This window comes from Micromesistius poutassou, assembly GCF_964030765.1.
Source record: "Micromesistius poutassou genome assembly, chromosome: 15".
NCBI lineage: Eukaryota > Metazoa > Chordata > Actinopteri > Gadiformes > Gadidae > Micromesistius > Micromesistius poutassou.
The window spans coordinates 10,141,185-10,164,446 of NC_140285.1; the positions used below are offsets into that span (position 1 = coordinate 10,141,185).

The 23,262-nt window shown below is 46.4% G+C and overlaps 2 protein-coding genes across 3 annotated transcripts; both read left to right on the forward strand.

Moving 5' to 3' along the window:
* The first annotated feature begins 71 nt into the window (after positions 1–71).
* ncoa6 (nuclear receptor coactivator 6) lies at positions 72–13,087 on the forward strand. Of its 2 annotated transcripts, XM_084480050.1 has the most exons (17): positions 72–157; positions 859–1,197; positions 1,352–1,507; positions 1,617–1,739; positions 2,265–2,384; positions 2,468–3,328; positions 3,719–3,862; positions 4,927–6,469; positions 6,570–6,688; positions 7,234–7,637; positions 7,740–7,976; positions 8,067–11,031; positions 11,124–11,180; positions 11,288–11,315; positions 11,815–11,856; positions 12,119–12,255; positions 12,731–13,087. In XM_084480050.1, exons 2-17 carry the CDS (start codon positions 906–908, stop codon positions 12,775–12,777), a joined length of 7,275 nt encoding a protein of 2,424 aa, XP_084336176.1. In that variant the 5' UTR covers positions 72–157; positions 859–905; the 3' UTR covers positions 12,778–13,087. The 2 variants fall into 2 exon arrangements, with proteins under 2 accessions (XP_084336176.1, XP_084336177.1); XM_084480051.1 differs by lacking the exon at positions 11,815–11,856.
* A 494-nt stretch (positions 13,088–13,581) lies between these two features.
* top1b (DNA topoisomerase Ib) lies at positions 13,582–23,262 on the forward strand (the record flags this gene model as incomplete). The annotated part of the gene is made up of 21 exons (XM_084479328.1): positions 13,582–13,614; positions 13,901–13,925; positions 15,354–15,450; positions 16,054–16,180; positions 16,269–16,324; positions 16,597–16,695; positions 16,869–16,959; positions 17,083–17,168; positions 17,415–17,530; positions 17,641–17,762; positions 17,850–17,972; positions 18,093–18,280; positions 19,024–19,168; positions 19,595–19,738; positions 20,099–20,284; positions 20,932–21,000; positions 21,180–21,294; positions 21,513–21,640; positions 21,818–21,912; positions 22,133–22,282; positions 23,160–23,262. 21 exons carry the CDS (start codon positions 13,582–13,584, stop codon positions 23,260–23,262), a joined length of 2,298 nt encoding a protein of 765 aa, XP_084335454.1.

Below are 23,262 nucleotides of genomic sequence, written 5' to 3' on the forward strand. Positions count from 1 at the left end.
AACAAGGGACCTTCGCGTGGGGCTAGGAACCTAATCAACTAGGAACCTTTGGGACGGGCTCTGGTTTCCGCAGCGCTGCTGATGTGATCATGTTGTGCTAGCATCTCTAGCTCGCAGAGGCCGAACTGATACATTTCTATTTTCATGGATGTGTTTGGTAAGGATTTTTATAAATATTTGTATTTTGTATAAAGCTGTGTACATTCTGGTGAGTTAGTTCTAGCAATACATGCCGACTAATCGCCTAATTTAGGGGTTCAGAATTGTTCAATGTTTTCACGATGAATTAATGCTAACGGGCTAGCCAGATTCGGCTAGCTGGCTGACTATAGCTTTAATGAGACGTTTTCAAACGTATTGTATTGCCTTTCTTGTTCAAAAGTATTTGCGTGACATACTCCCGAAAGCACCTTGTCACTTGACACAATAACGTCGCGTGTGCAAGCATGTACTGGATGACGTAAAGCATAATTTCTCAGGTGTCAGATGTTGTCTGTAGGGATGGCTGTTCCGAGGCCTGTGATGCGGGCAGATAAGGAGCTAGCTCATTACGGTGGATCAGCTTTATGTTGGGAGCCTGTGGATATGCATATGTCTAGGAGAAGATCGGGTTGTTTTCTGCACAAAAAACGATGACATCGAATCGCCACGATATGTGCACAGCACATTGTGTTTGGGCACGAACGGTGATTACAGAGCTCAAGGAACTGGCATCAGCAGATCGAACTGATCATAAACAGATTCAGTTACATTGAAACTGTACTTCTTAAAAACGTTTTCGTTGTGTGTGTCCTAGTAATCTTCGAAGTTGACCATTAAAATTGGGACCTAAAAAAATCCATTCCTCCTTTGTTTCAGCATAACCGGATTAAGCTTGACCAGGCCACTCCTAGTATAGGGAGAGGATGGCACATCCACATATTCCACCTCAGCTGCCCCAGGGGGCAAAAATGCTGGAAGGTGATAATGACTCCAATGGGGACTCTGGAGTAGAGGAGGATGTAGTAGAAGATACAGGTGGTTGCCAAGGAAGCGGAACACAAGACGACTGTGTTGAGCAAGAAAGCAAAGAAGAGAGCAATGGGGATGAGGGACATTTTACAATTTTTGTTGCTTTTAAAGGAAACCTGGAGGATGAAGACTTTGCAGAAAAACTCAACAGAGTTGTACATGGCATACCCAGCATTATTGATTTAGGTAAAGTGTCGGATATTTGTAAAGCATCACTTATCAGCAGGCTGCACGCGCTTCCGAACACCTGCGCTAACAACTTCTTATGTTATCCCATTTTGCACCCGCCATCTCTACCAATTCAGTTTATTGTCTTCATCATATTCCATTCTCCTTCTAGGCTCAGAAACACTGCAGCCACAGCGCGTGGAGAAATGGAACAGTGTACGTGTTACCTTCAACATCCCCAGGGATGCTGCAGAACGCCTGAGGCTGCTGGCCCAAAACAACCAGCAACAGCTAAGAGACCTGGGCATCCTCTCAGTACAAATAGAGGGTATGGTGGAGCTCAGTTATTGTCATGTGTCACAAACCATTTGAATAAGTTCACATGTTGGCAATATTGACCTAACGCTTGCTGTTGTGTTTATGTCTGCTGTGTCCAGGGGAGGGACCCATAAATGTCGCCATGGGCCAGAACAGAGGTCAAGAGGTCCGGGTGAATGGACCAATCGGGATGCCTGGCCAGATGAGAATGGACATGGGGTTTCAAGGTCAGCCTGGTCCAGGTATGATGCACACACGGTTAACGTTCCTTAATATTTTTTCATACCTCACCATTGTTAATTACATGATTCGAATTGGTCCATAATGTAAGTGTGCGTTCATTTTAAATAACGGAGTCCCCCCCATTTTAACCATTATTAATCAATGCATAACCATAACAACTGAGTAGAACTATCGACCAGATGCTCGCTTGACAACGCAAAAACACTATGCTCAAAATGTCACAGAATCATATTCTTATTTTAGCTGACTGGGTTGTTAAAAACATTAATATTGCAGATAAATGTCAAATAATGAAAGGTTGAGCTAAATAAACCATGACTTGATGTCCCATTATTCAAAAATAATGTACGACAGGTGGTTGAATCAAGGAAAAGCCCAGGTTGCTTATAACCGCTGAACTACATTTTAAATTTAAATTGTAATATTTTTCAGAGAGTACTATCTTCCAGTTAATTGTTTAGTTTTATGGTGTGTGACTGCCTGCAAAAAATCTATAATAAGACCATGCATGTTTTGACTATTAGCTATGAGGATGCCCAATCCATCAATGGTGCCCCCTGGGCCCAGCATGGCTGGGCAGGGGATGGTTCCGGGCGGCAGTGGACAGATGCCTCCCCGAGGTCCAAGATCAACCACTCAGATAGGTTTGTCACTTTATTTTCCTGTACTTTATGCTATACCATAACTTGAGCTCACAGAAAATTAAACCCTAATTCTTCTCCTCCAGACGGGATGGACCCAATGATGTCAGTTCAGCAGCAGCAGCAACTCCAGCACCAACAGGCGGGTCCCCACGGCTCAGGTCAAATGCCCCCACAGGCCGCCCATCACATGCAAGCATTGCAGGTTGGCAGGCAGCTTAACCCTGCCGCCTTGCAACAGCTTCAGCAGCACCAACAACAACAACAACAACAACAGCAGCAGCAGCAGCAGCAGCAGCAGCAACAACAACAGCAAGCACAGCTGTCCCAACTTGGACCTAGACCTCCATTCAACCCCTCAGGTCAGATGGCTGTTCCTCCTAACTGGAACCAGCTACCATCTGGGGTCCTGCAGCCACCAGCTGCCCAAGGGGGCCCTGCATGGAGAAAGCCACCTCCTCAAGGCCAAATCGGTCAGCGCCCCCCTTCCCTAGCTGCCGTTCAGACTCCAAACCACCCTCCACCTCCCTACCCATATGGCAGCCAGCAGGCTGGACAGGTCTTTAATGCCATGGGACAGGGTCAGTTGCAGCAGCAGCAGGGTGGCATGGGACAGTTTGCAGCCCCTCAGCCTAAAGGCCCTGCGACAGGTCCTGGGGGTGTAGTAGGACCCCCTAGGCCCCCACCGCCGCTCCCACCAGCCCCTGGACAGCAGAGTAACCTTGCTGCCAAGTCCCCCGGTTCCTCATCATCTCCTTTCCAGCAAGGTTCCCCCGGGACCCCTCCCATGATGGCCCAGAGACCAACCACCCCCCAGGGTTTCCCCCAGGGTGTGGGCTCCCCAGGAAGAGCGGCTCTCGGACCACAAGGGAATATGCAGCAAGGCTTTATGGGAATGCCTCAGCATGGACAGCCAGGGGCCCAAGTTCATCCAGGTGCAATGCCAGGTAGGCAGACTTAAGCTCTTGGTTAAAGAAAAAAAAAAAGTGCAAGATTGAGCCCCTCCCGGTTAGAAGGCGGGAGACTTTCAGGGTTAAGAAAACTCGCTAACAGTGTTCTGTCCACTCTAACTTGCTCAGCAACTGTGTGACCAGCTAATGTTATTTGTGGAATAGATCTATAGTTGTAGGATGTGATTTTATTGATAACATTATTTAAATCAGTGTTGACTACATATATGTCTAGGTTATTTTAGCTAAGCTACAAGCTAGTTGAAATGTTTCTGATTGCGTCTTTAACAAACTATTCTGGGAGGATTTTAAAAATGTTCTTGATTAAAACTATTTGACTAATGATAGTCTGTATGACATAACTGATGGACTGAATGCTTATTGCAGGCATGCAAAAGCGTCCCATGGGCTTTCCAAACATACCTGGAAATCAGAACTTTGTGCAGGGTCAAGTGAGTGCCACTACCCCCGGAACACCAGGAGGGGGAGCTGGTCAGCAGCTGCAGAGTGGTCAAGCCATGCCTCATCAAGGTAACATGGAGCCATGGATGTTGAAATTAAGAACTGTTGACTAAATTCACATTTCCTTGGCTTTTATATGTGGCCCAGCTATTTACTCACTCACTCATACAGTTCTGTAATGTGCATATACATAAAATAAGTAATTTGTGTGGTGCATTGCATATACAACAGAGCTCATTATAACGCTTATACACAGCAACTGTACTAAAAAAGTATCACAAAGTTGCTGTGGGCCATAACCATGCAAATTACTTTAAATCTCAGTGTTCGAATTCCCTATGAAACAGTGGGTTCACTAGCTATTTCAACTGTAATGGTATTATTAAGTACTCATATCAGTACTTCATCATATCGGCAAGTCCCAAAAACATTAGTACTTGTACATGATTGTACTTGGCTCTGAGAAAAAGTGTTATTGATGCATCCCTAGTTATCCTGGCTAGGGTTAGTTATCAATATTGCTGAAATCTGCAATGTGTGTGGATACATTGCCCTTTATAATAAAATGCCATTATGTTTATTGTTTGATCACCATTAATAGCAGTGATTTCAATTGTAAAGTATTTGTTAAGCTTGTGTAGGTATTGGATTAATGCTATTTCTAAATGTGTTCATAGTTACGTGATTCTTGGTACGAAGTACAAAAAAGTAGTTGTGTGCACATCCCACCTTCTGGCCAGGTGCAGGACAAATAAAGTAGTATAGAGTGAAACAAATGTAATGTCTGCAGCACTGCTTAAGCTCCCATATTAATTTAATGAAAAATTCACAGCAACGTTTCGACCCTATTCATAGTTTGCGGTCACATGACTACCATGGATACCTGGAGGGCAACAAACGCTGGCAAAATGTTGCTGGAGTTCTTGCCTGCCAGCCACAACGTCACGTGCAAAGTATGAATTGGGTCTTGTTCTTGAAGAAGACCCAATAGGGTCGAAATGTTGCTGTGAATTTTTCATTAAATTAATATGGGAGCTTAAGCAGTGCTGCGGACATTACGTTTCTTTTATTCTTGGTACAAAAAACATGATCTACATTGTTTGCAAAACTTGCTGTTTCCTTTTTTCCAATAGGGCCACAGCCATCTTCCGTTGCTCCCAACGCAATGCAGGGACCACCTCATGCCCAAGCTAATGTTATGGGTGTACCAGGTGGTCAGCCTCCTGGTGCCGCTGCCGGAGCTAGTATGGGCCAGACGCAACCTGGCCTCCAAACCCAGATGATGGGCCTCCAGCATCAGGCCCAGCCCGTGTCCTCCTCCCCCAGCCAGATGGTTCAAGGCCAGGGTGGAGGTCAGACAGTCCTCTCCAGGCCCCTAAATCAGGGGCAGAGAGGCGGGATGACCCCACCCAAGCAGTTGATGCCTCAACAAGGCCAGGGGGTGATGCATGGGCAGGGTCAGATGGTTGGAGGCCAGGGGCACCAGGCCATGCTGCTACAGCAACAGCAACAGCAACAGCAGCAGCAACAGCAGCAGCAACAGCAACAGCAACAGCAGCAGCAACAGCAACAGCAACAGCAGCAGCAACAGCAGCAGCAGCAACAACAACAACAACAACAACAACAACAACAACAACAGCAGCAACAGCAGCAGCAGCAACAACAACAGCAGCAGCAGCAGCAGCAGCAGCAACAGAACACCATGATGGAACAAATGGTTCCCAATCAGATGCAAGGGAACAAGCAGGCTTTTGTAGGAAAGGTTCCGGCAGGAGTAATGCCTGGCCAGATGATGCGGGGCCCTTCACCAAATGTTCCAGGGAACATGGTTCCATTCCAGGCCCAGGTGGGCCAGCAGCAGCAGCAGCATTTGACTCCACAACAACAGCAACAACAGCAACAACAAATGGCTCAACTCCAGCAACAGCAGTTACAGCAGCAGCAACAGCACCAGCTTCAACAGCAGCAAATGCAACAGCAGCAGCAATTACAGCAGCAGCAGCAGCAGCAGCAGCAGCAACAACAACTACAGCAACAGCAACAGATGAACCAGCAGCAGCAGCAGCAGCAGCAGGTTCCCATGGCCGGGAATCCAAACCAGGTTATGGGAATGCACGGGCAGCAGATGAGGCTGCCTGCTGGGCATCCCCTTGTTCAACAGCAGCTACAGCAGCAGCAGCAGCTACAGCAGCAGAAACAACAACAGGCAATGTTGCAACAACAGCAGCAGCAACAACAACAACAACAACAACAACAGGCAGCCCAGCAACACCAACATCCACTGGGCGACCCAAACAGCGGCCCGGGTGAAATGGGTGTCCAACAGATGCTGCCCGATATGCAGGGACAGCAGCAGCAAGGCATGATGGGAACCCCTCAGCACATGCAGGTGGGCAATGGCCACTTTCAAGGGCATGGCATGAACTTCAACCCACAGTTCCAAGGGCAGATGCCCATGGCGGGGGCCGTGGGACCGCAAGGAGGCTTCCCGGTTAACAAGGATGTAACGCTGACCAGCCCATTGCTGGTCAACCTGCTCCAGAGTGATATCTCTGCCAGCCAGTTTGGGCCGGGAGCAAAGCAAGGACCCGGGGGTAATAACCAGGCCAAGCCCAAGAAGAAGAAACCCCCACGGAAGAAGAAACCTAAAGTTGGAGAGCAAGCTGATGGCCTTGGGTAAGGCATGCACACGTGCTTTGATTTTTGTTCACATTTTTGTTTACTGCTGCTATGGTGCAGTATGTTTAGTTGTTGCAAATTGTCTTGCATTCGTCAGCGGTCTGGATGGGGCTTCTGGTCTGGAGGACTCTGACCTACCTGGGATGGCTGGAGATCACAGTTTAGTCATGGATAACTCTGGTCCTAAACTCCCTGATTTTCCCAACAGGCCTGCAGGTAATTGTTTATTATATCAATGTATATCTAACTTGACATGAAATTCCTTCAGCATGTCCTTTCTCTAGTAATTGAAGTTCTCCGTTAGGCCTGGGCAATAAAATAATAAATTATCGTATTGTGATAGACTTTTGATCAATATTAATATAAAACAAAAATAATTAATAAATAAATGTTCAATATATATTGATAATAATGATTGAGACTGGACCACCGAATCTAGCAACTGGGTTTGTTACACAAACATGATTCCATACTTATTTACAATATTTGAGTGTTTTTCATTGTTGTATCAACATTGGAGTATTTATCAATGAAGAACGGTGGAAGGTTATAAAGTGTTAAACAGAAGTGTTTAAATCCAGCATGGTAATTCCTAGTCTTTTTAGGTCATCAAAATTATCAATAGTTATCGATATCGATCAATATGATCAAGTTATATCGTGATATGTCTTTCAGCCATATCGCCCAGGCCAATTCTCCGTACAATGTATATACATTGGTTTTTATTGTAATAATATATTTTTTCTAAATTACCTCTTTAGCCTTCACTGCCCAACCCGGAGAGCAGCGGGTGTTGCAGCAGGTGCCCATGCAGTTTATTCAACAACAACAGCAGCAGCAACAACAGCAGCAGCAGCAGCAGCAGCAGCAACAACAACAACAACAAATGCAGCACTTGCAGCAGCAGCAGCAGATGCAGCAGCAGATGCAGCAGCAGATGCAACAGCAGCAATTACAGCAGCAACAGATGCAACAGCAGCAGATGCAACAAATGCAGATGCAGGGGCAACAGGGGATGGCCGTAACCCAGCCTCCTGGCCAACCCCAGGCTCAAATGCATCCTCACCAGCTGCAGCAGCAACAACAACAACAACAACAGCAGCAGCAGCAGCAGCAGCAGCAGCAACAACAACAGCAAGCCCAGCCACCACACCTTCAACAGCAGGTAAGATTAAAACCTTTCTAATGCTCTTTTTCGATGGCAACAACAATACATATATTTATAGGTCCCCAGTTTAAGATTGTGACAACATCATTTCACAAACAGCAGCAGCAGCAGATGATGATGATGCAGAAGATGCAGCAGGAACAGGCTAAGAACCGTATGTCCATTCCTCCTGGAGGTCAACTGCCTCCCAGGGGGATGGTCAATCCAGGGGACGTTCACAGAATGCCAGTTTCCCAACAAGGAAGTATGCCTGCTATGATTAACCTGCAGGGCAATGTAGGAGTGCCGCCTTCACCTGACAAACCTAGAGGGATGCCTTTGGGGGTCAACGCACAGGTGAGGACCTACTTTGTAAACTCACGTGACGTTTATTTTCAGATTTTCACTTTGCTTACGCTTATGCTATATGTGCTGTTCTCTGTCCAGCTTGTTGGAGGACCGCGGAGAATGTCTCATCCAGATGTCGGGCCGGCTTCCCAAGGGTCTGAAACAGAAGAGGCCCCTGGAGGAGCCCACATGATGCAGGGCAGGCCTGGAGTCCCAGAGCTGGTGATGCAGTCTGGAAATGGAGCACAACAGATGATGGTCAATCCAGCATCCAATGCTCACATGATGAAGCAGGGCCCTCTTCCGCCGTCCATGCCCCAGCACCCTGGAGCCAGTCCCCAGCAGCAGCTCCCCTCACAGGCGCAACAAGGAGGCCCCATGCCTGGCATCCACTTCCCTAACGTTCCAACAACCTCGCAGAGCTCCAGGCCCAAAACCCCCAACCGGGCAAGCCCCAGGCCATACCATCACCCCCTGACTCCGACTAATCGGCCACCTAGCACTGAGCCGTCCGAAATCAACCTGTCCCCGGAGCGACTTAATGCCTCCATTGCAGGGCTGTTTCCCCCTAAAATCAACATTCCCTTGCCTCCAAGGCAACCCAACCTGAATAGGGGCTTTGACCAACAGGGTCTAAACCCCACTACGCTGAAGGCTATAGGGCAGGCCCCACCGAACTTAAACCTGCAAGGCAGCACGAATAACGGCAGTGGAAACAATGGTAACAATGGGCAGCAATCATTCTCTTCTGCAGGTGGGGCGGCAGGTCAAGGAAGTAAGCAGGACAAGCAGTCCGGAGGGCAGGCCAAAAGGGCCAGTCCCAGCAACAGTCGAAGGTCCAGTCCAGCCTCTAGCCGGAAGGCAGCCACTCCAAGTCCAGGGAGGCAGAAGGGGACAAAGATGGCTCTCGCTGGTCCTCCCAACCAACAGCAGATGATAAATGTTCCGGGATCGACCATGATGCTGAACCACCCCTCGGTAGCCCCCAATCTGGTATCCATGCCCTCACCAGTTGCTGCCAGCCCAGAGACTCAGCCTGCTCAGAACACCTTCATTGGCATGCAGGTTAACCCCACTGAAGGACCCAAAGAAAGCCAGGGAAACATGCCTCAGCCCCAATCCATGACCCACCCTCAGCCTACCAGAGAGTTATCTGCCCCTACTAGAATGGCTACTCCCCGTGTCCCTACACCACATGAGGGTGTAGTTGTACCGCAAGCAGGTTCTGTTGAGAGGCAACCTGTGAACACGACACCCACGCCAGACTCTGTTCCTGAGGCCTTGTCTGCTTCAAAGGACGCACCAGTGTCTCTCAATCAGCTTCTGGAAAACCCCAACGCAGCTGGTATGCCTCCGAGGCCCACGCAGAGCGCGCCTGCCAGGGATGTGGGAAAGGAGAGTCCCAAGCCTCCATCGGCTCCAGAAAGACAACAGCCCAGTGTTTCTCAGACCTCAGACATTCCAGGCCCTGTGGCTCCAACCCCTGCCCAGGTGGAAGTGGAAGCTAAACCCAAGTCGGCGCCCTGCGTTCCAACCAGCAGCCCTGGCGTGCAGACAACTGCGAGCACTAACGTTAACAACACTAATCCAACCTCCGTCCCCAGCCTCAACAATAGCGCCACCCTGAGTCAAGCTGTCCATCCCACTCAGAGCATCGTCACCACGACCCACGCCTCTGCTCTAATTCCAAACACTAATGTCACCCTCGCTGTAGCCCCCCAGCTAGCCTCTTCTAGCCACAGCAGTCCTCTAGTGGCTGTCTGCTCCAGCTTCACCACCAGCTCTGTCGGCTCCAAGCCGAGCCCTAGCCCCAAGCCTGCGACTGGTGTTCACTCTGTCATACAGATACCCGCCACGGCAAGCCCCATCGCCCCCAGTCAAATTACTGTGTTTGTTACCTCGAATCCAATCACTCCTGCCCCTACGTCGCAGGCACCACCAGGCATGGTCGCAACCATGGTCGTTCCCAACAAAAATATTAGGCCGCAGGACATCCGACAGCAGACCCCCACTCCACGCCCGCCCCAGTTCATCACTACCAAACCTGTATTTATCAACCCTATTTTCCAGGTCCCTGGAGCCCCTGTGGCCCCCAACACAACCATGGTGTCCCAGCCAGTAACCATGGTAGCACCTATCGCAGTACCCACAAACATCCAGCTCTCTCCAGCTCCAGGCTCCACCCAGCCCTCTGGCACTACAGTATCCAGCGCTCAGCCCGTTAGAACAGTTGTGGGCCAGGTCCAGTTGGCAACCAATACGTCTTCACCGTCCCCAGCTGTCACACCCCCGGTCCCCCAGCAGACGAACTGTGGGACTTTCAAAACGGATAACGTAGTACAGGTAGCCCTCGGTCAGAAGTCCAGTCCATTAGGCAGCCAGCCACCAACCCGTCTCAGCCCTCCTGCCCCGTCACCGTCTCCCTTTCAGCCCCCCCTGGCCTCCCCGCCCACATGTTCTAGTCCTGGGACCACAACCCCGCTGAGAAAGAGCCCTGTGGGGCCTACCTCCCCTGCTCTGGTTCAGAGTAAGCCCGTGCAGGTGGCAGCCCCCGTGCCCTGTCCACCAGACCCACCGCAGAGCGCCAAGGAGAAGGCTGCAGTGCCTACCACTGCAGCTGTGGCTCACCTAGCCCCGCCCTCTACTTCTGCCTGTCCAGTCAGTCAAACTGATGCCCTAGTGACCCAGACCACGGCAGCTGCTTCAAAAGTGTCCACCGTAGTGTCCTCTCCATCCCCACTCCCAACTCCCTGCCTACCCATTGCGGCCCCTCCTCAGGCTCCCACCCAGGCTTCAAGTTCTGCTCCCGCCGCTGTCTCGACTAAAATCACCCAGGCTCCTGTTGTGGCTCCTATGCCCACCATTGCCTCCTCTGCTACCTCACTCCCCACTCCTGCCCCTGTACAAAGTCCCCCTGCATCCGTTGTAACGGCCGCCCCTGTGCCGGCTTCAGAGGTGGCCCAATCCACGTCCTCGCCACCACCTGATCCTAACAGAGAGGCTGCTGCCCCATCTGAGTCCCCAGCTATGGGCCCTCCCTCGCAGTCTGCCCCAGTCCCTCCAGGTAGGTGTTTGGCTATCAGCTATTCCCAGGATGCTTTCCACTGAGTTTTCCGTTGTATGTATGAGCTGACATGTCTTCATGCTCTTCCCCAGCACTAATTGAGCCTGACGGTCCACAGTCACAGGAACCTATTGCCAGTGAAAAGACAAGTATGTTTCTATTTATTTCCATTCTTACATGGTAATAGAAATGATATATGTCCTATATATCTCGATTATGACTGATGCTAACCTTTTTTCTCTTTTTTACTCTGCAGCATCTGAAGAAGTCGTCACAGAGCAAGGGTGAGGTTCTGGAATAATATTGACCATTTATTATTTTTTCAACCATGTGGTGATTCGTGGGCTTGGGCTTCCATAAAGGTATACCATTCTGCCGATGTTCTCAAAAGTTGGCCAAGTCTAAAGTGCAGTGCTTGTGAACGGGAAATTCTTAGACATTTCTAACTCTACTGAAACTCAGGGAGTTCATTTGGTTGGCCAGGGGGGTACATGGTGAAATCAATGAGCCGCGTGGCCCCAACACTTGGTATGTATGCATGGCATGCAACATTTCAACAATTCAAATGCATGTCTCTGAAAGATAAACCGCAGTACTCATTCTCTTAAGGATGAGGCTACAGCTTCCTCTTCAGTGATCTTCTCACCTTCTGTTTATGGCCATCACATTTCTTCCTTTCTTGGTTTATTTTAATTTTCCCAAAAATATTAAGGGGAAAGTAAACCCATGCTTTGTGCGCGCCACAGTTTTTAGTTTACCGCTGTTTTTCCACTTCTATCACAGATGGGCAAAGAAAAGAAAGACGCCCATCAACTTAGTCCCAAGGTATGTATTTAAGCCGTACTGGTGCTGCCAAGACACGCGCAGTGACCACACCGACCCTGCCACCTCGTAGTGGACACGGTGGGGGCTGAAGACGGACAGTATCTGTGGTAGACGAGGAGAAACAGCCGAGTCCCATGTGGTATTGTAACTGACCAGAGGAGGGTTAAAGGGTTCCTGTGCCTACCCCCATTAACAACCTCCTCTTCCCTCCCCACTCTTCTGTCTGTCTCGATTCGTTCTCTCCCTCTGTCCGCCTCTCCAGAGTGGCCGTGGAGAAGCCCAAGGGTCCGAGTCGGAGGAGCTCCCGGGCAGACAAGGAGGCGGAGGACGAGCCCGTAGCGGACAGCGGGATGAGGAAGAGGTCGGCCAGGCCCGCCGCCTCCAGTGCTGCTTCCAAAGGTGTGTGTGTGTGTGTGTGTGTGTGTGTGTGTGTGTGTGTGTGTGTGTGTGTGTGTGTGTGTGTGTGTGTGTGTGTGTGTGTGTGTGTGTGTGTGTGTGTGTGTGTGTGTGTGTGTGTGTGTGTGATACATTTACAATGACACTGGTTTCCCTATGAACCTGGACCTCTAATTTGGCGTATCAATAATGACAATGAATAAATGTCCTTATTCTGGGACTGGCTATATCCCTTATGTAAATGATGACATTTGCTTTGAAAAAAGCTATATATCACAATAGAAATTGCTGTGAGAATATGTGTACATATGGATGTACTCTTGTATCTGTACTATATTATCACTTTATAATCCACAATTGGTTGTCATGAATGCCTTACTTTTCTAATTCAGCCACAAATAGATTTCTGTAACACTGCTGCAACTCTTTCCACTCACATGCATCTCAACAGATGATCTTTCTTGTTTGTCTTTCCCAGAGACTGGAGCGAGTCCCACTCAGGCCAAACGAAGGAAGTCTAAATAGGCCTGACTGCAGTTGTGGTACCCTGTGAACTGTACTTTAAACATTTGTAATCATCTGATAACGGTTTCCTGCTTGTGAATTATGAATTTCACTGGAGTGTGTAACCCATGTACAGATTATTGTTTTAAAATAATTAAATTCTGTTTTGTCCCTGCTATTATGTGAGTTTGTAGTTAGTGTGTGGTTATGAGGTTGTGTGAATGATGTGTTTTTGTTTTTTAATGCTGGATTAATCACGTGAAGACCGATATTAGATCTTGTTATGATTGTATAATTATGTTGTAAAAGTCAATTAAATTTTCTACTGCTTTGTCTTGTGAAATCCTTGTATTATTTAAGATTTATATATTCTCGTTTATTGCTGACATTAAAAGTAACAATACATATATGCAATAATGGATACAGTGTGTGTGTATAATGGGGATGGGCATTAATGTACTGACAGAATTTGGTTAAATTATAACCTTTCAACTAGTCTTTGTCTGGAACAATTTACCTTAATTGATGTTCACATGGTAGCCCAGTAAAATAGAAAGTTGAATGGGTCCTCGTTAAGTATTTGTAACTGACTCGTATTTGAGTCAGTTATGCATTATTTTGATTTTTTTTGTCAGGGAGGTACCCCACAGAGTTTTTTCCTTTCGCCATTCAAATTGATATGAGCATGCGCACTGTCTAAATAATGGGACTTAAACCAGCGCACACCGACTCCATTCCATAGACTATCAAGGATTCCTTGTGCCAACGTCGCTTCTTGTACAGCTGTCTTCTGTGGCTGCCTTTTACTTACACAACAACTTGAAGATGAGCGGAGATCATAGAAATACAGATTACCAGGTAGCTCTTTGTCAGCGTTGTCTTTATACGTCTGTCACACATCAGTTATGTATTGATAATAAGTGTCATGGTTGGCTAATAATTATAGGGTATGCAATAATCGATAGAAGTAAATAAGTTTAAATACTTATCTTTATCACGATCATAGCTTTAATTGATGTGCGGTTCCAATTAAATGTGGTGATGTATCCAGGAATTATTGTTCTACCCACTGGAACTTGATTAACCAAGACACCGGCATTTAGAAAGTAGAAATATTTAATACCTTTGTCTTTCCAATTTTCAGGTCAATTCTGGATCTAAAACAAACGGTAGGTCATGCAATAACGATTTTCATTCACATTAAGCCTGATTTCTATTGTAAATCGTGACCTGTCTACTGTTAGTTTTTAAAGGACAGAAATGGCGTCCCAGAGACTAAGTCCCTTCTCCTCCACTCTCTTGCGTCTATTGTTCAAAAACAGGGTATGAAAATTACCCTTGTGATTGTAAATATTGAATTCTAAAGATTGATTCTTAAAGTGCGTGGCGTCGTGTTTATTATGCATGCGATAGCTTTATTAAATATGTGTGCAAATATGCCTAATTTTAGAGCCGAAAGTAGCAGAATTGGGGTTGAGGACTTAGTCTCTACGCCATTTTCTTTTTCTCTGTCTGACGGCCAGGGTGCCGACCAGTGAGGGAAGTGCCTGCCGTGATATGGAGGCGAAAGCCGGGAGCCTATCTCCACTGTCGGCCCGTATCGCGGTCCTTTGACCAGCTGTATTGTGCCTGTATGATATCACACGCAGCAGTTTATTGTTTCGTCAGGGCGATAATGATTCATCATTAGACTTCACTTGTAAACTTTTCAAATAAGAAAATATGTAAAATACATGATAAAAAGCATATGGCATTGATTTCCTTATAATTAAACCCATGTTTGTTATGTGGCCACTCATTTTGACTTAAGGAATGTTTGTGTTGATCCACAAATGTTGGGGCAATTGTTTTTGGAAAGTAGGCCTAGGCCCAAGCCCCCTTCATAAGAACAGAGTGATGATTGTTATTGTTCTTATGGGAATGTCTTCAGCCGCTGTTCAGCTGTGATGACAGCGGGGCGCCACGAGGTGATGATCAAGGCCAAGTCCGCTGGCACTTTATATATTCTGATCTAAATATTGCAAGAATGTGAAATGTTTTCTTCGGTCTTACGCACGTACCTGACTTGGTCAATATCACCGTCTTGTGTTGTGGGATTTCTGCTTCAGAGAAATTGACAATATGTTGCAATAGCAAAATAATCTTGGTTTGAAGCAGGAGGATAAAGCCCTTTTCTAGTGTTGGTTCTGTTGATCAAGATATGCTTCCTAGAAAGCACCCGGGTTGTATTCTACCAACTCTCTGGCTTTGACATTGCTCATCAAGTACATTTTTTAACGCTTTACTTTTGAACACAAGTTTGTGTGAGGGTGGAATAGCCTAAAGATAGGTTGTTCCAATTTCTATTTTAATGGACCTAGTTCTGCTTTGTACATTTATTGTAAAATAATATTAATTGTAAAAAATATTGTAATCTTTCCCATCTTACTATTAGAAATATATATTTGTATGTATATCGTTTAATACATATTAAAAATTATATCAAAGCCATACTAACGGGAATGTCAATTTTGCTATATTCACAAGATGAATAATATGTTAACACCTTTTGTGAAGAGTTTTTACATGTCAAGTGAACCACACATGTTTCCCTATAGACTCTCACAAGCATAAAGACAAGCACAAAGACAAAGAACACAGGCACAAAGACCATAAGAAAGACAAGGAACGTGAGAAAGCCAAGCACAGCAACAGGTAGGGCTACTGTACAAATGTCTCCTCTCCTCTCCTCTGTATTGACCAATCATTTAAGTGGAGAGCTCTATGTCAAAGGAACGCTCAAAGGATAACAAGCAACATGTCTTCTCAGTCAATACCTTTAATCCTACTACTGCCAACCTTTTGAGGATTGTCAACTGTATTCTGTGATTATTGTGATTGTAAATTATTAAAATGTAAAACTATAAAGCAAATAATGAAGCAATATTTACATTTTAGACATTATTTTCAGTAAATCATCAAGATTAATGTATTATGTTGTTTTATGTCAAGTAACACATTTCCTTTAATAGCAATCACACAAATACACCTACAAGTATTTTTGGTTAATCCATAACATCGACCAATCGTCCACATCGACACATCGCCCTGTGTTATTGTGTATTTTCCTAGTCATGCCTATGAACTGATGTTTTCTACTCTTTATTTGTCAGTTGCTATCAGCATTAATTCCTTTCACTGTTAATGGCTTCTTTACTATCATTAAGTCAGGAATGAATTACTATCTGATAAGTAGCCACCGTCTGACCCCTGCCCCGCTGACCTCTGACCTCTCTGTTTGGACTTCTGTTTTGCCAGTGAGCACAGAGAAGGGAGAGACTCTGAGAAGAAACAGCGAGACAAAGAGAAAGAGAAGCTGAAACACAGCAACGGCAGCGCCGACAAGCACAGGGAAAAACAAAAAGAGAAGAGGAGAGACGAGAAGGTTTGCCTTCGCAGCCGTCTGTCTGACTTTACTACAAACCCTTTGGAGCAGACATATGCTTAAAGTACACTCTTCTGTATCTTCCCAGGTCAAATCAATCCACATAGACAAACCGAAAAGGGAAAATGAAAATGGATATGCAAGGTATACAAGAATTGACTTGTAAGTTACTAATGTAACTTACAAGTTACTAATGTAACTGTATATAACTTACTAATGTAACTGTATTTATTTAACTGTATATATAACTGTTATTATATTATTAAATTGATTGGTGAATTGATTCAAACGTTGGAAAAAGGATACAACAAAGAGAATAATAAGTAATGTAATGAGTTTGGTGGGTGGCTTTAATAGACTCAATAGCTGGCTTTTGTGTTTATTCATTATCTATCTGTCTTCAAATATTGACTCAGAGATAAAAGCCCACCTCCTATTAAGAGTGAGCCGGACGACAATGGATTTGAACCCTCGCCCAAACAGAAGCAAACCAAGAGGGAACGAGATGACGAGGAGTGAGTAACAAATGTTAAATGGTTACAAATACAGTCAGACGGGCGAGTTGCTGCTGATGTAGTTACATTTACACACATACACATACAATACATAGTTATACATCCAGCGTATGGATAACTTCTGCAGCCAGTGACGCATGCATCATTCGTGTCTTTGTTTGTTTTTTTGTTAGATTTGATTGCAAGCCCAAAAAAGTTAAGAAAGAAGATGAGAAAAAGGCCAAGAAGAGGCGACAAGACTATGATGATGAAGAGGAGGAGGAGGTACATTGAGGAAGGGCCTTCCTTCACATATTCACTGAGTCAATGGGATCTTAATTTATGTGCATATTTTTATATGTGTGTATATATACTTAACCAGAAATTATATCTTGACATGTGTATTAGGACATAAAGCCCAAAAAGAAAACAAAAGTCAAAAAGGGAATGGAAGGAAAGAAACCCAAGAAGGAGGAGGAAGAGAAGTGGAAATGGTGAGTTCAAGGGATACACAGTGGTTCTGCTCATGTACCGGCATATGTACATGTGCAGCATTTGGGCATTTAATATTGCATATATGAAGAAAATGTAATATAAACGTATAACGAATATCATACAAATAGTAGTGAAACACATATGCTAAATTGGGGTAAAAGGGTCATATAGCATTTTTCCGCTATGTGTGCACCAACCAATGTTCCCGTCGTGTTTTTTATTATTTATTCTGTTTGGTTTGTAAGGTGGGAAGAAGAGAGGGCCACAGATGGGTCCAAGTGGCGCTTCCTGGAACACAAGGGGCCCGTGTTTGCCCTCCCCTATGAGCCCCTTCCTCTCCACGTCAGGTTTTACTGCGATGGTGAGGATCACAGTGTTTCTGAGGCTATACAGAGAATGTTACTTCCCGACAATGGGTTCATTCATGGTGATGTGTGAACGCACCTCTCTCTTCATGTTGGGTTCCTTAAGGTAAGCAAATGAAACTGAACCCGCCTGCTGAGGAGGTAGCCACTTTCTTCGCCAAGATGTTGGATCACGAGTACACCACCAAGGACATCTTCAGAAAGAACTTCTTCAAAGACTGGAGAAAGGTGAGAGCCTGCTTCGTTTTAGTTTTCAAGAGCATATTTTCACCTGTACCATTGCTCAATATCTTCCTCTCTGGCTCTCCTTCCTAGGAAATGACACCAGAGGAGAAGTCAAAGATCGTCGACCTCAACAAGTGCAACTTCAATGAGATGAGCGAGTACTTCAAGGCCCAATCGGAAGCCAGGAAACAGATGTCGAAAGATGAGAAACTGGTAAGCACACAACATCCAAACGCCAGCATACTCCCATAGTCACCAACAACACCCTAACCCCGAAACTGCTACCACATGTAATGGATGGAGTTTTGAATGCATTTTGAACATTTTCCGCAGAAAATCAAAGAGGAGAATGAGCGGATCCTTCAGGAGTACGGCTTTTGCATCATGGACAACCACAAAGAGCGCATCGGAAACTTCCGTATCGAGCCCCCCGGTCTCTTCCGCGGACGAGGCGACCACCCCAAGATGGGCATGCTCAAGCGCCGCATCAGGCCAGAGGACATCATCATCAACTGTAGCAAGTGAGTGACCTAGCTAGCCCCAAATCCACAGCCATTGTCACGTGTAGTTTCGCCTACTGGCCACAAGGAGGAGTCAGTGTGCAAGACTGTTAATACTTTTTTTCTATACCAGGTGTGTGATTCATGTCATCTCTCTGGAAGAGGAAACGCTAACTGTGGGTTGATGACTATTCTCTTGTGCCTTATAATAACAATGATCATAATGTGTACGTGTCAGTTTTGATCTGGTTTCCTGTTTTTCACCAGATACTACACCTCTCCTTCATACTATAACCTTCCCCTTCTCCTGTCCTATTGTTATGGTCCCCAGTTTCCGTTACAGCAGTCGACAAAATAATCACTTTTGTTAATTTACCTTGTTGTTATTACATTCCTTCCGCCTACAGTGTGCTGTGTTCTGGACATGATATGAGATGCGTGTGGCATATATCGTAGACTAACACAGCCACACATGTATAGAGGGGGACACACACACACACACACACACACACACACAAACACTTGCTACCCCTGCACTGTGTCAAATGTAGTCTTCCTGTACTCTTTGTTATTGGCGAAACAACAACTTCTCCCCAGGGGAAACGATTACCCCGTACGTTATTGCTGTTCAACAGATTGTGTTTTTTGCCGCGCTATTTCTCCATTGTCCCAACAGCAGCCGAACATGACTCTAGCGGTCAACAGCAAAGAGCTGTTCACTGCTCGAGGTCCCAAGTGCTCACATGTAGTTCTCCTGTCTGCAGGGACTCAAAGCACCCTAAGCCCCCCGCGGGGACACGCTGGAAGGAGCTGCGCCACGACAACAAGGTGACGTGGCTGGTGTCCTGGACAGAGAACATCCAGGGCTCCATCAAGTACATCATGTTGAACCCCAGCTCCCGGATCAAGGTACCCATGTGGCACCAGCGCCGCCTCGCAGTCCCCCTCCTGTCGTATGGGATTGAAAAAATACGTTAGATGTTTTCAATGGATATTCTTGAGCTTCTGCCTTTCCCACACCGTGCATCAGATTTTACACACTTTTCTGAATACGACATTTTCTTTTTTTCGTTGTCGTTTCTCTCTCTCTCTCTCTCTCTCTCTCTCTCTCTCTCTCTCTCTCTCTCTCTCTCTCTCTCTCTCTCACTCTCACTCTCACTCTCTCTCACCTCTCCCTCTTATATATCTCCATTTCTCAATAATTCAATGTCAACATTTTCTCGGTCTTGCACTATTCACTTTCTTTTCTCACTTCCTTTCTATCTGTTTCTTTGCTTGTGTGTGTGTGCGTGTGCGTGTGTGTGTGTGTGTGTGTGTACACATGCGTGCACATAGGGGGAGAAGGACTGGCAGAAGTACGAGACGGCGCGGCGGCTGAAGAAATGTGTGGAGCGTCTGCGAGCTCAGTACAGAGATGACTGGAAGTCCAAGGAGATGAGGATCCGGCAGAGAGCCGTGGCCCTCTACTTCATAGACAAAGTGAGCGGAAAACCTAGTCTCTGTTTGGAGGGACTGGAAGTCTAGCTAATATTCCTGTAATTGCTGGTTCTGTCTACGAAGGGGAGAAGCAACACAGCAGACATAATAGTGTGGTATTTATGTGTGTTGCGCTACATTTCAACTGGGGATTTATGGTGAAACTCTATCTAGGGTCTTTCCAGGCTCTAGCCAGGCCAGGCTCTGGCCAGGCCCTAGCCAGGCCCTAGCCAGGCCCTAGCCAGGTTCTAGCCAGGCCCTGGCCATGCTCTGGCCAGGCTCTAGCCAGGCCCTAGCTAGGCTCTCCTCTGGCCATATTGTAGCCTGGTGATGCTGACGTGCAGTGTGCCCTCCCCCCTGTAGCTGGCGCTGAGAGCGGGTAACGAGAAGGAGGAGGGCGAGACGGCGGACACGGTGGGCTGCTGCTCCCTGAGAGTGGAGCACATCAACCTCTACCCCAAGATGGACGATCAGGAGTATGTGGTGGAGTTTGACTTCCTGGGGAAAGACTCCATCCGCTACTACAACAAGATCCCTGTGGAGAAGAGGGTGAGAGGAAAGACAGATAGAAAGAGACAAAGATAGAGATGGAGAGTGACAGATAGAGAGAGAGCGTGAGAGGCAGAGAGAGATAGTTCAAAGTAAAGGAACAGGAACATACCGTGTGATGATGATGTGCAATTGGAGATTGCAGATGAGATTCACACAACTTCAAAGTGTTCATATACTGTCTTCTTCATTTGTGGCTGTTCCTTAAGGCCGGCAATAGCGTTAATAAGGTCACAACAAGTCAACTGTGGTTTGTGTACGTGTCAGTGTGCTTATGAGAGAGAGATAAGGAGGATGTTTGCACAGACAGGTGAACCAGACCCTAAACACTTTCCGTCAACTCTGCCTCAGGGGGAAGTCTGTTTCCTGCTATTACTAACACACACACACACACACGCACACACACAGCATCTTCTCTTTTCCTCTTAAAGAAACAAATATCCAAAGCCAAATCCTTTCCGTTTCCCTATTTGCACAAACACATGGAGAACAAAAACACCTGTGCTTTTCCATCCTGAAAAGGATCAAATGGCATCCCCAGCTGGCAGACATGTGACATTACATTCATTATTTCAAACGACACCATACTCGTGTGTAGTACTTTTCATTAAATGGAATATGTATTAATACTAAATCCACATCTTCAGGCCTTCAAGAATCTCCAGTTGTTCCTGGAGAACAAGCAACCCGAGGATGACCTCTTCGACAGACTCAACGTACGACACAAACACACACACACACACACACACACACACACACACACACTCACAGACTCACAGCAACATGCTTGTGTGTACCCTTCCTCCTCAAGTTCACATGCAATTCATACCGAGGCTGTTCCTCTTGTCGCACAGACTCTCCACTCACTACTCTACTACTCTCTCTCTCCCGGTAGACCTCCATTCTGAACAAGCACTTACAGGAGCTGATGGACGGCCTGACGGCCAAGGTGTTCCGTACCTACAACGCCTCCATCACCCTGCAGCAGCAGCTCAAGGCCCTGACCTCCCGTGAGTGACTCTCACAGACGTCGGTGGTGTAGCATACACCAACGGAACTTGACGTGCCCTAACGGAAAAAGAAAGCTAGATACCGATACCTCTTGAGTTTATATTCAAGCAAGCAAACGTGAATAACCAAACGCAAAACAAGATATGCAAGAGTGTCCGATCTTTTCTGCTCTAATGTTGACGCTTTCCCCACTGTTATTCTTGTCTCCTGTGGACAGCCGATGACAACCTCCCCGGCAAGATCCTGTCTTACAACCGGGCCAACCGGGCAGTGGCCGTCCTCTGTAACCACCAGAGAGCCCCACCAAAGACCTTTGAGAAGTCCATGCAGAACCTGCAGACTAAGGTAAACAGCGGCATCATTTAGTTGGATGTACCCCGTGGTAATTGATTTGTCCAGTAGATTCACAGTATATATGTACAATCGTTTGACTGGTAGTATTATCATATCGCATCGTATCGTAGATCATAGATACATATTTTGGCAAGTAAATGAACAGAAGTGTGTTTGTGATGATTCCAGATTGATGACAAACAGAAGCAACTGGCTACATCCAGGAAACAGCTGAAGACTGCCAAGGCAGATCACAAGGCTTCTCATGATGAAAAGAGCAAAAAGTGAGACCGCTATCCTCTTCGCTAGCTGTGACTTTCTCCAAAGTCTAAGTGACACCATCATGCCTTTAACTCCATCCTCATCTCTTTGTTCCTCATCAAATGTGATCAAGTATCTCATCATTCTCTGCCTCCCTCTCTTCCTCCCTCGCTCTGGCCTCACCCCAACACGGCTTCCCATCACCTACTATGCTCTCTCTCTCTCACACTCTCTCTCGCTCAGAACGGTGGAAACGAAGCGTAAGACAGTACAGAGGATAGAAGAGCAGCTGATGAATCTTCAGATGCAGGCGACCGACAGAGAGGAGAACAAACAGATCGCTCTGGGAACCTCGAAGCTCAACTACCTGGACCCCCGCATCTCTGTGGCCTGGTACTGACGTCTCTATTGAGGCTGCTGCATAGGGAACGCTGGGCCTGCTGCATCAAAGACATGATTATTAATCAATAATAATAATTATTCATTTCAAACTGTAGTTTCTAAATTATGTCATTATTAGTACACATATTAGTATTATAGGTGTAGGTTAGCAATAGGGGGATATAACAATCCCTCTAAATGGGGAAATAATAGTAGCATGGTGTGTTTGTGTGTCTGTGTAGTGATTGTATGTTTGTGTGTGTGTGTGTGTGTGTGTGTGTGTGTGTGTGTGTGTGTGTTGTTCATGTTTTCTTAGCAAAAAGGGCCGTTAGAGATACACCTCTGTGACAGAAAGGCAGGAAATGCTTTTGTGCTGTGGGAACAAAAAAAATAGCAGAGACCAAAAAAAAAGAAAAAACGAACAGCCGCAGAAGCAAAATAAGAGGAGAAGTGTGTGTGTGTGTGTGTGTGTGTGTGTGTGTGTGTGTGTGTGTGTGTGTGTGTGTGTGTGTGTGTGTGTGTGTGTGTGTGTGTGTGTGTGTGTGTGTGTGTGTGTGTGTGTGAGAGAGAGAGAGAGTGAGGAACAATGGGGTTTGTTTCTAAGGCTCGGGAGCGTCCACACACAAACACATACACACACACACACACACACACACTACAAACTCCTTCCTCTACTGTGGTAGTATGTGGATCTCTCCCTCTCCCTCCCCCTCTCCCTCTGTGTCTGTTGTGGTTGGGCTGGGCCACAGGATAAGCCTAAGCCCACCCTCCCCTAGCCCTAGCCCTCAACTAGCATTAGCCCATTCCTAGCCCTAGTCCTCTCTTAGCCCTATCTGGTTTTCCCTCATCTCTGACCCTTCTTTTGCTCCTCTCGTCATCTTCTGTGCAGGTGCAAGAAGTGGGACATCTCCATCGAGAAGGTCTACAACAAAACCCAGCGAGAGAAGTTTGCCTGGGCCATCGACATGGCGGAAGACGACTATGAGTTCTAA

Bases quoted from the DNA above. Each gene is read 5' to 3' on its own strand.
- ncoa6 (XM_084480050.1), top strand. From the start codon at position 906: ATGGCACATCCACATATTCCACCTCAGCTGCCCCAGGGGGCAAAAATG. The intron at 1,508-1,616 runs GTATGGTGGAGC...TGCTGTGTCCAG, and splicing joins CCTCTCAGTACAAATAGAGG to GGGAGGGACCCATAAATGTC. The intron at 11,316-11,814 runs GTGAGGTTCTGG...CTTCTATCACAG, and splicing joins GAAGTCGTCACAGAGCAAGG to ATGGGCAAAGAAAAGAAAGA.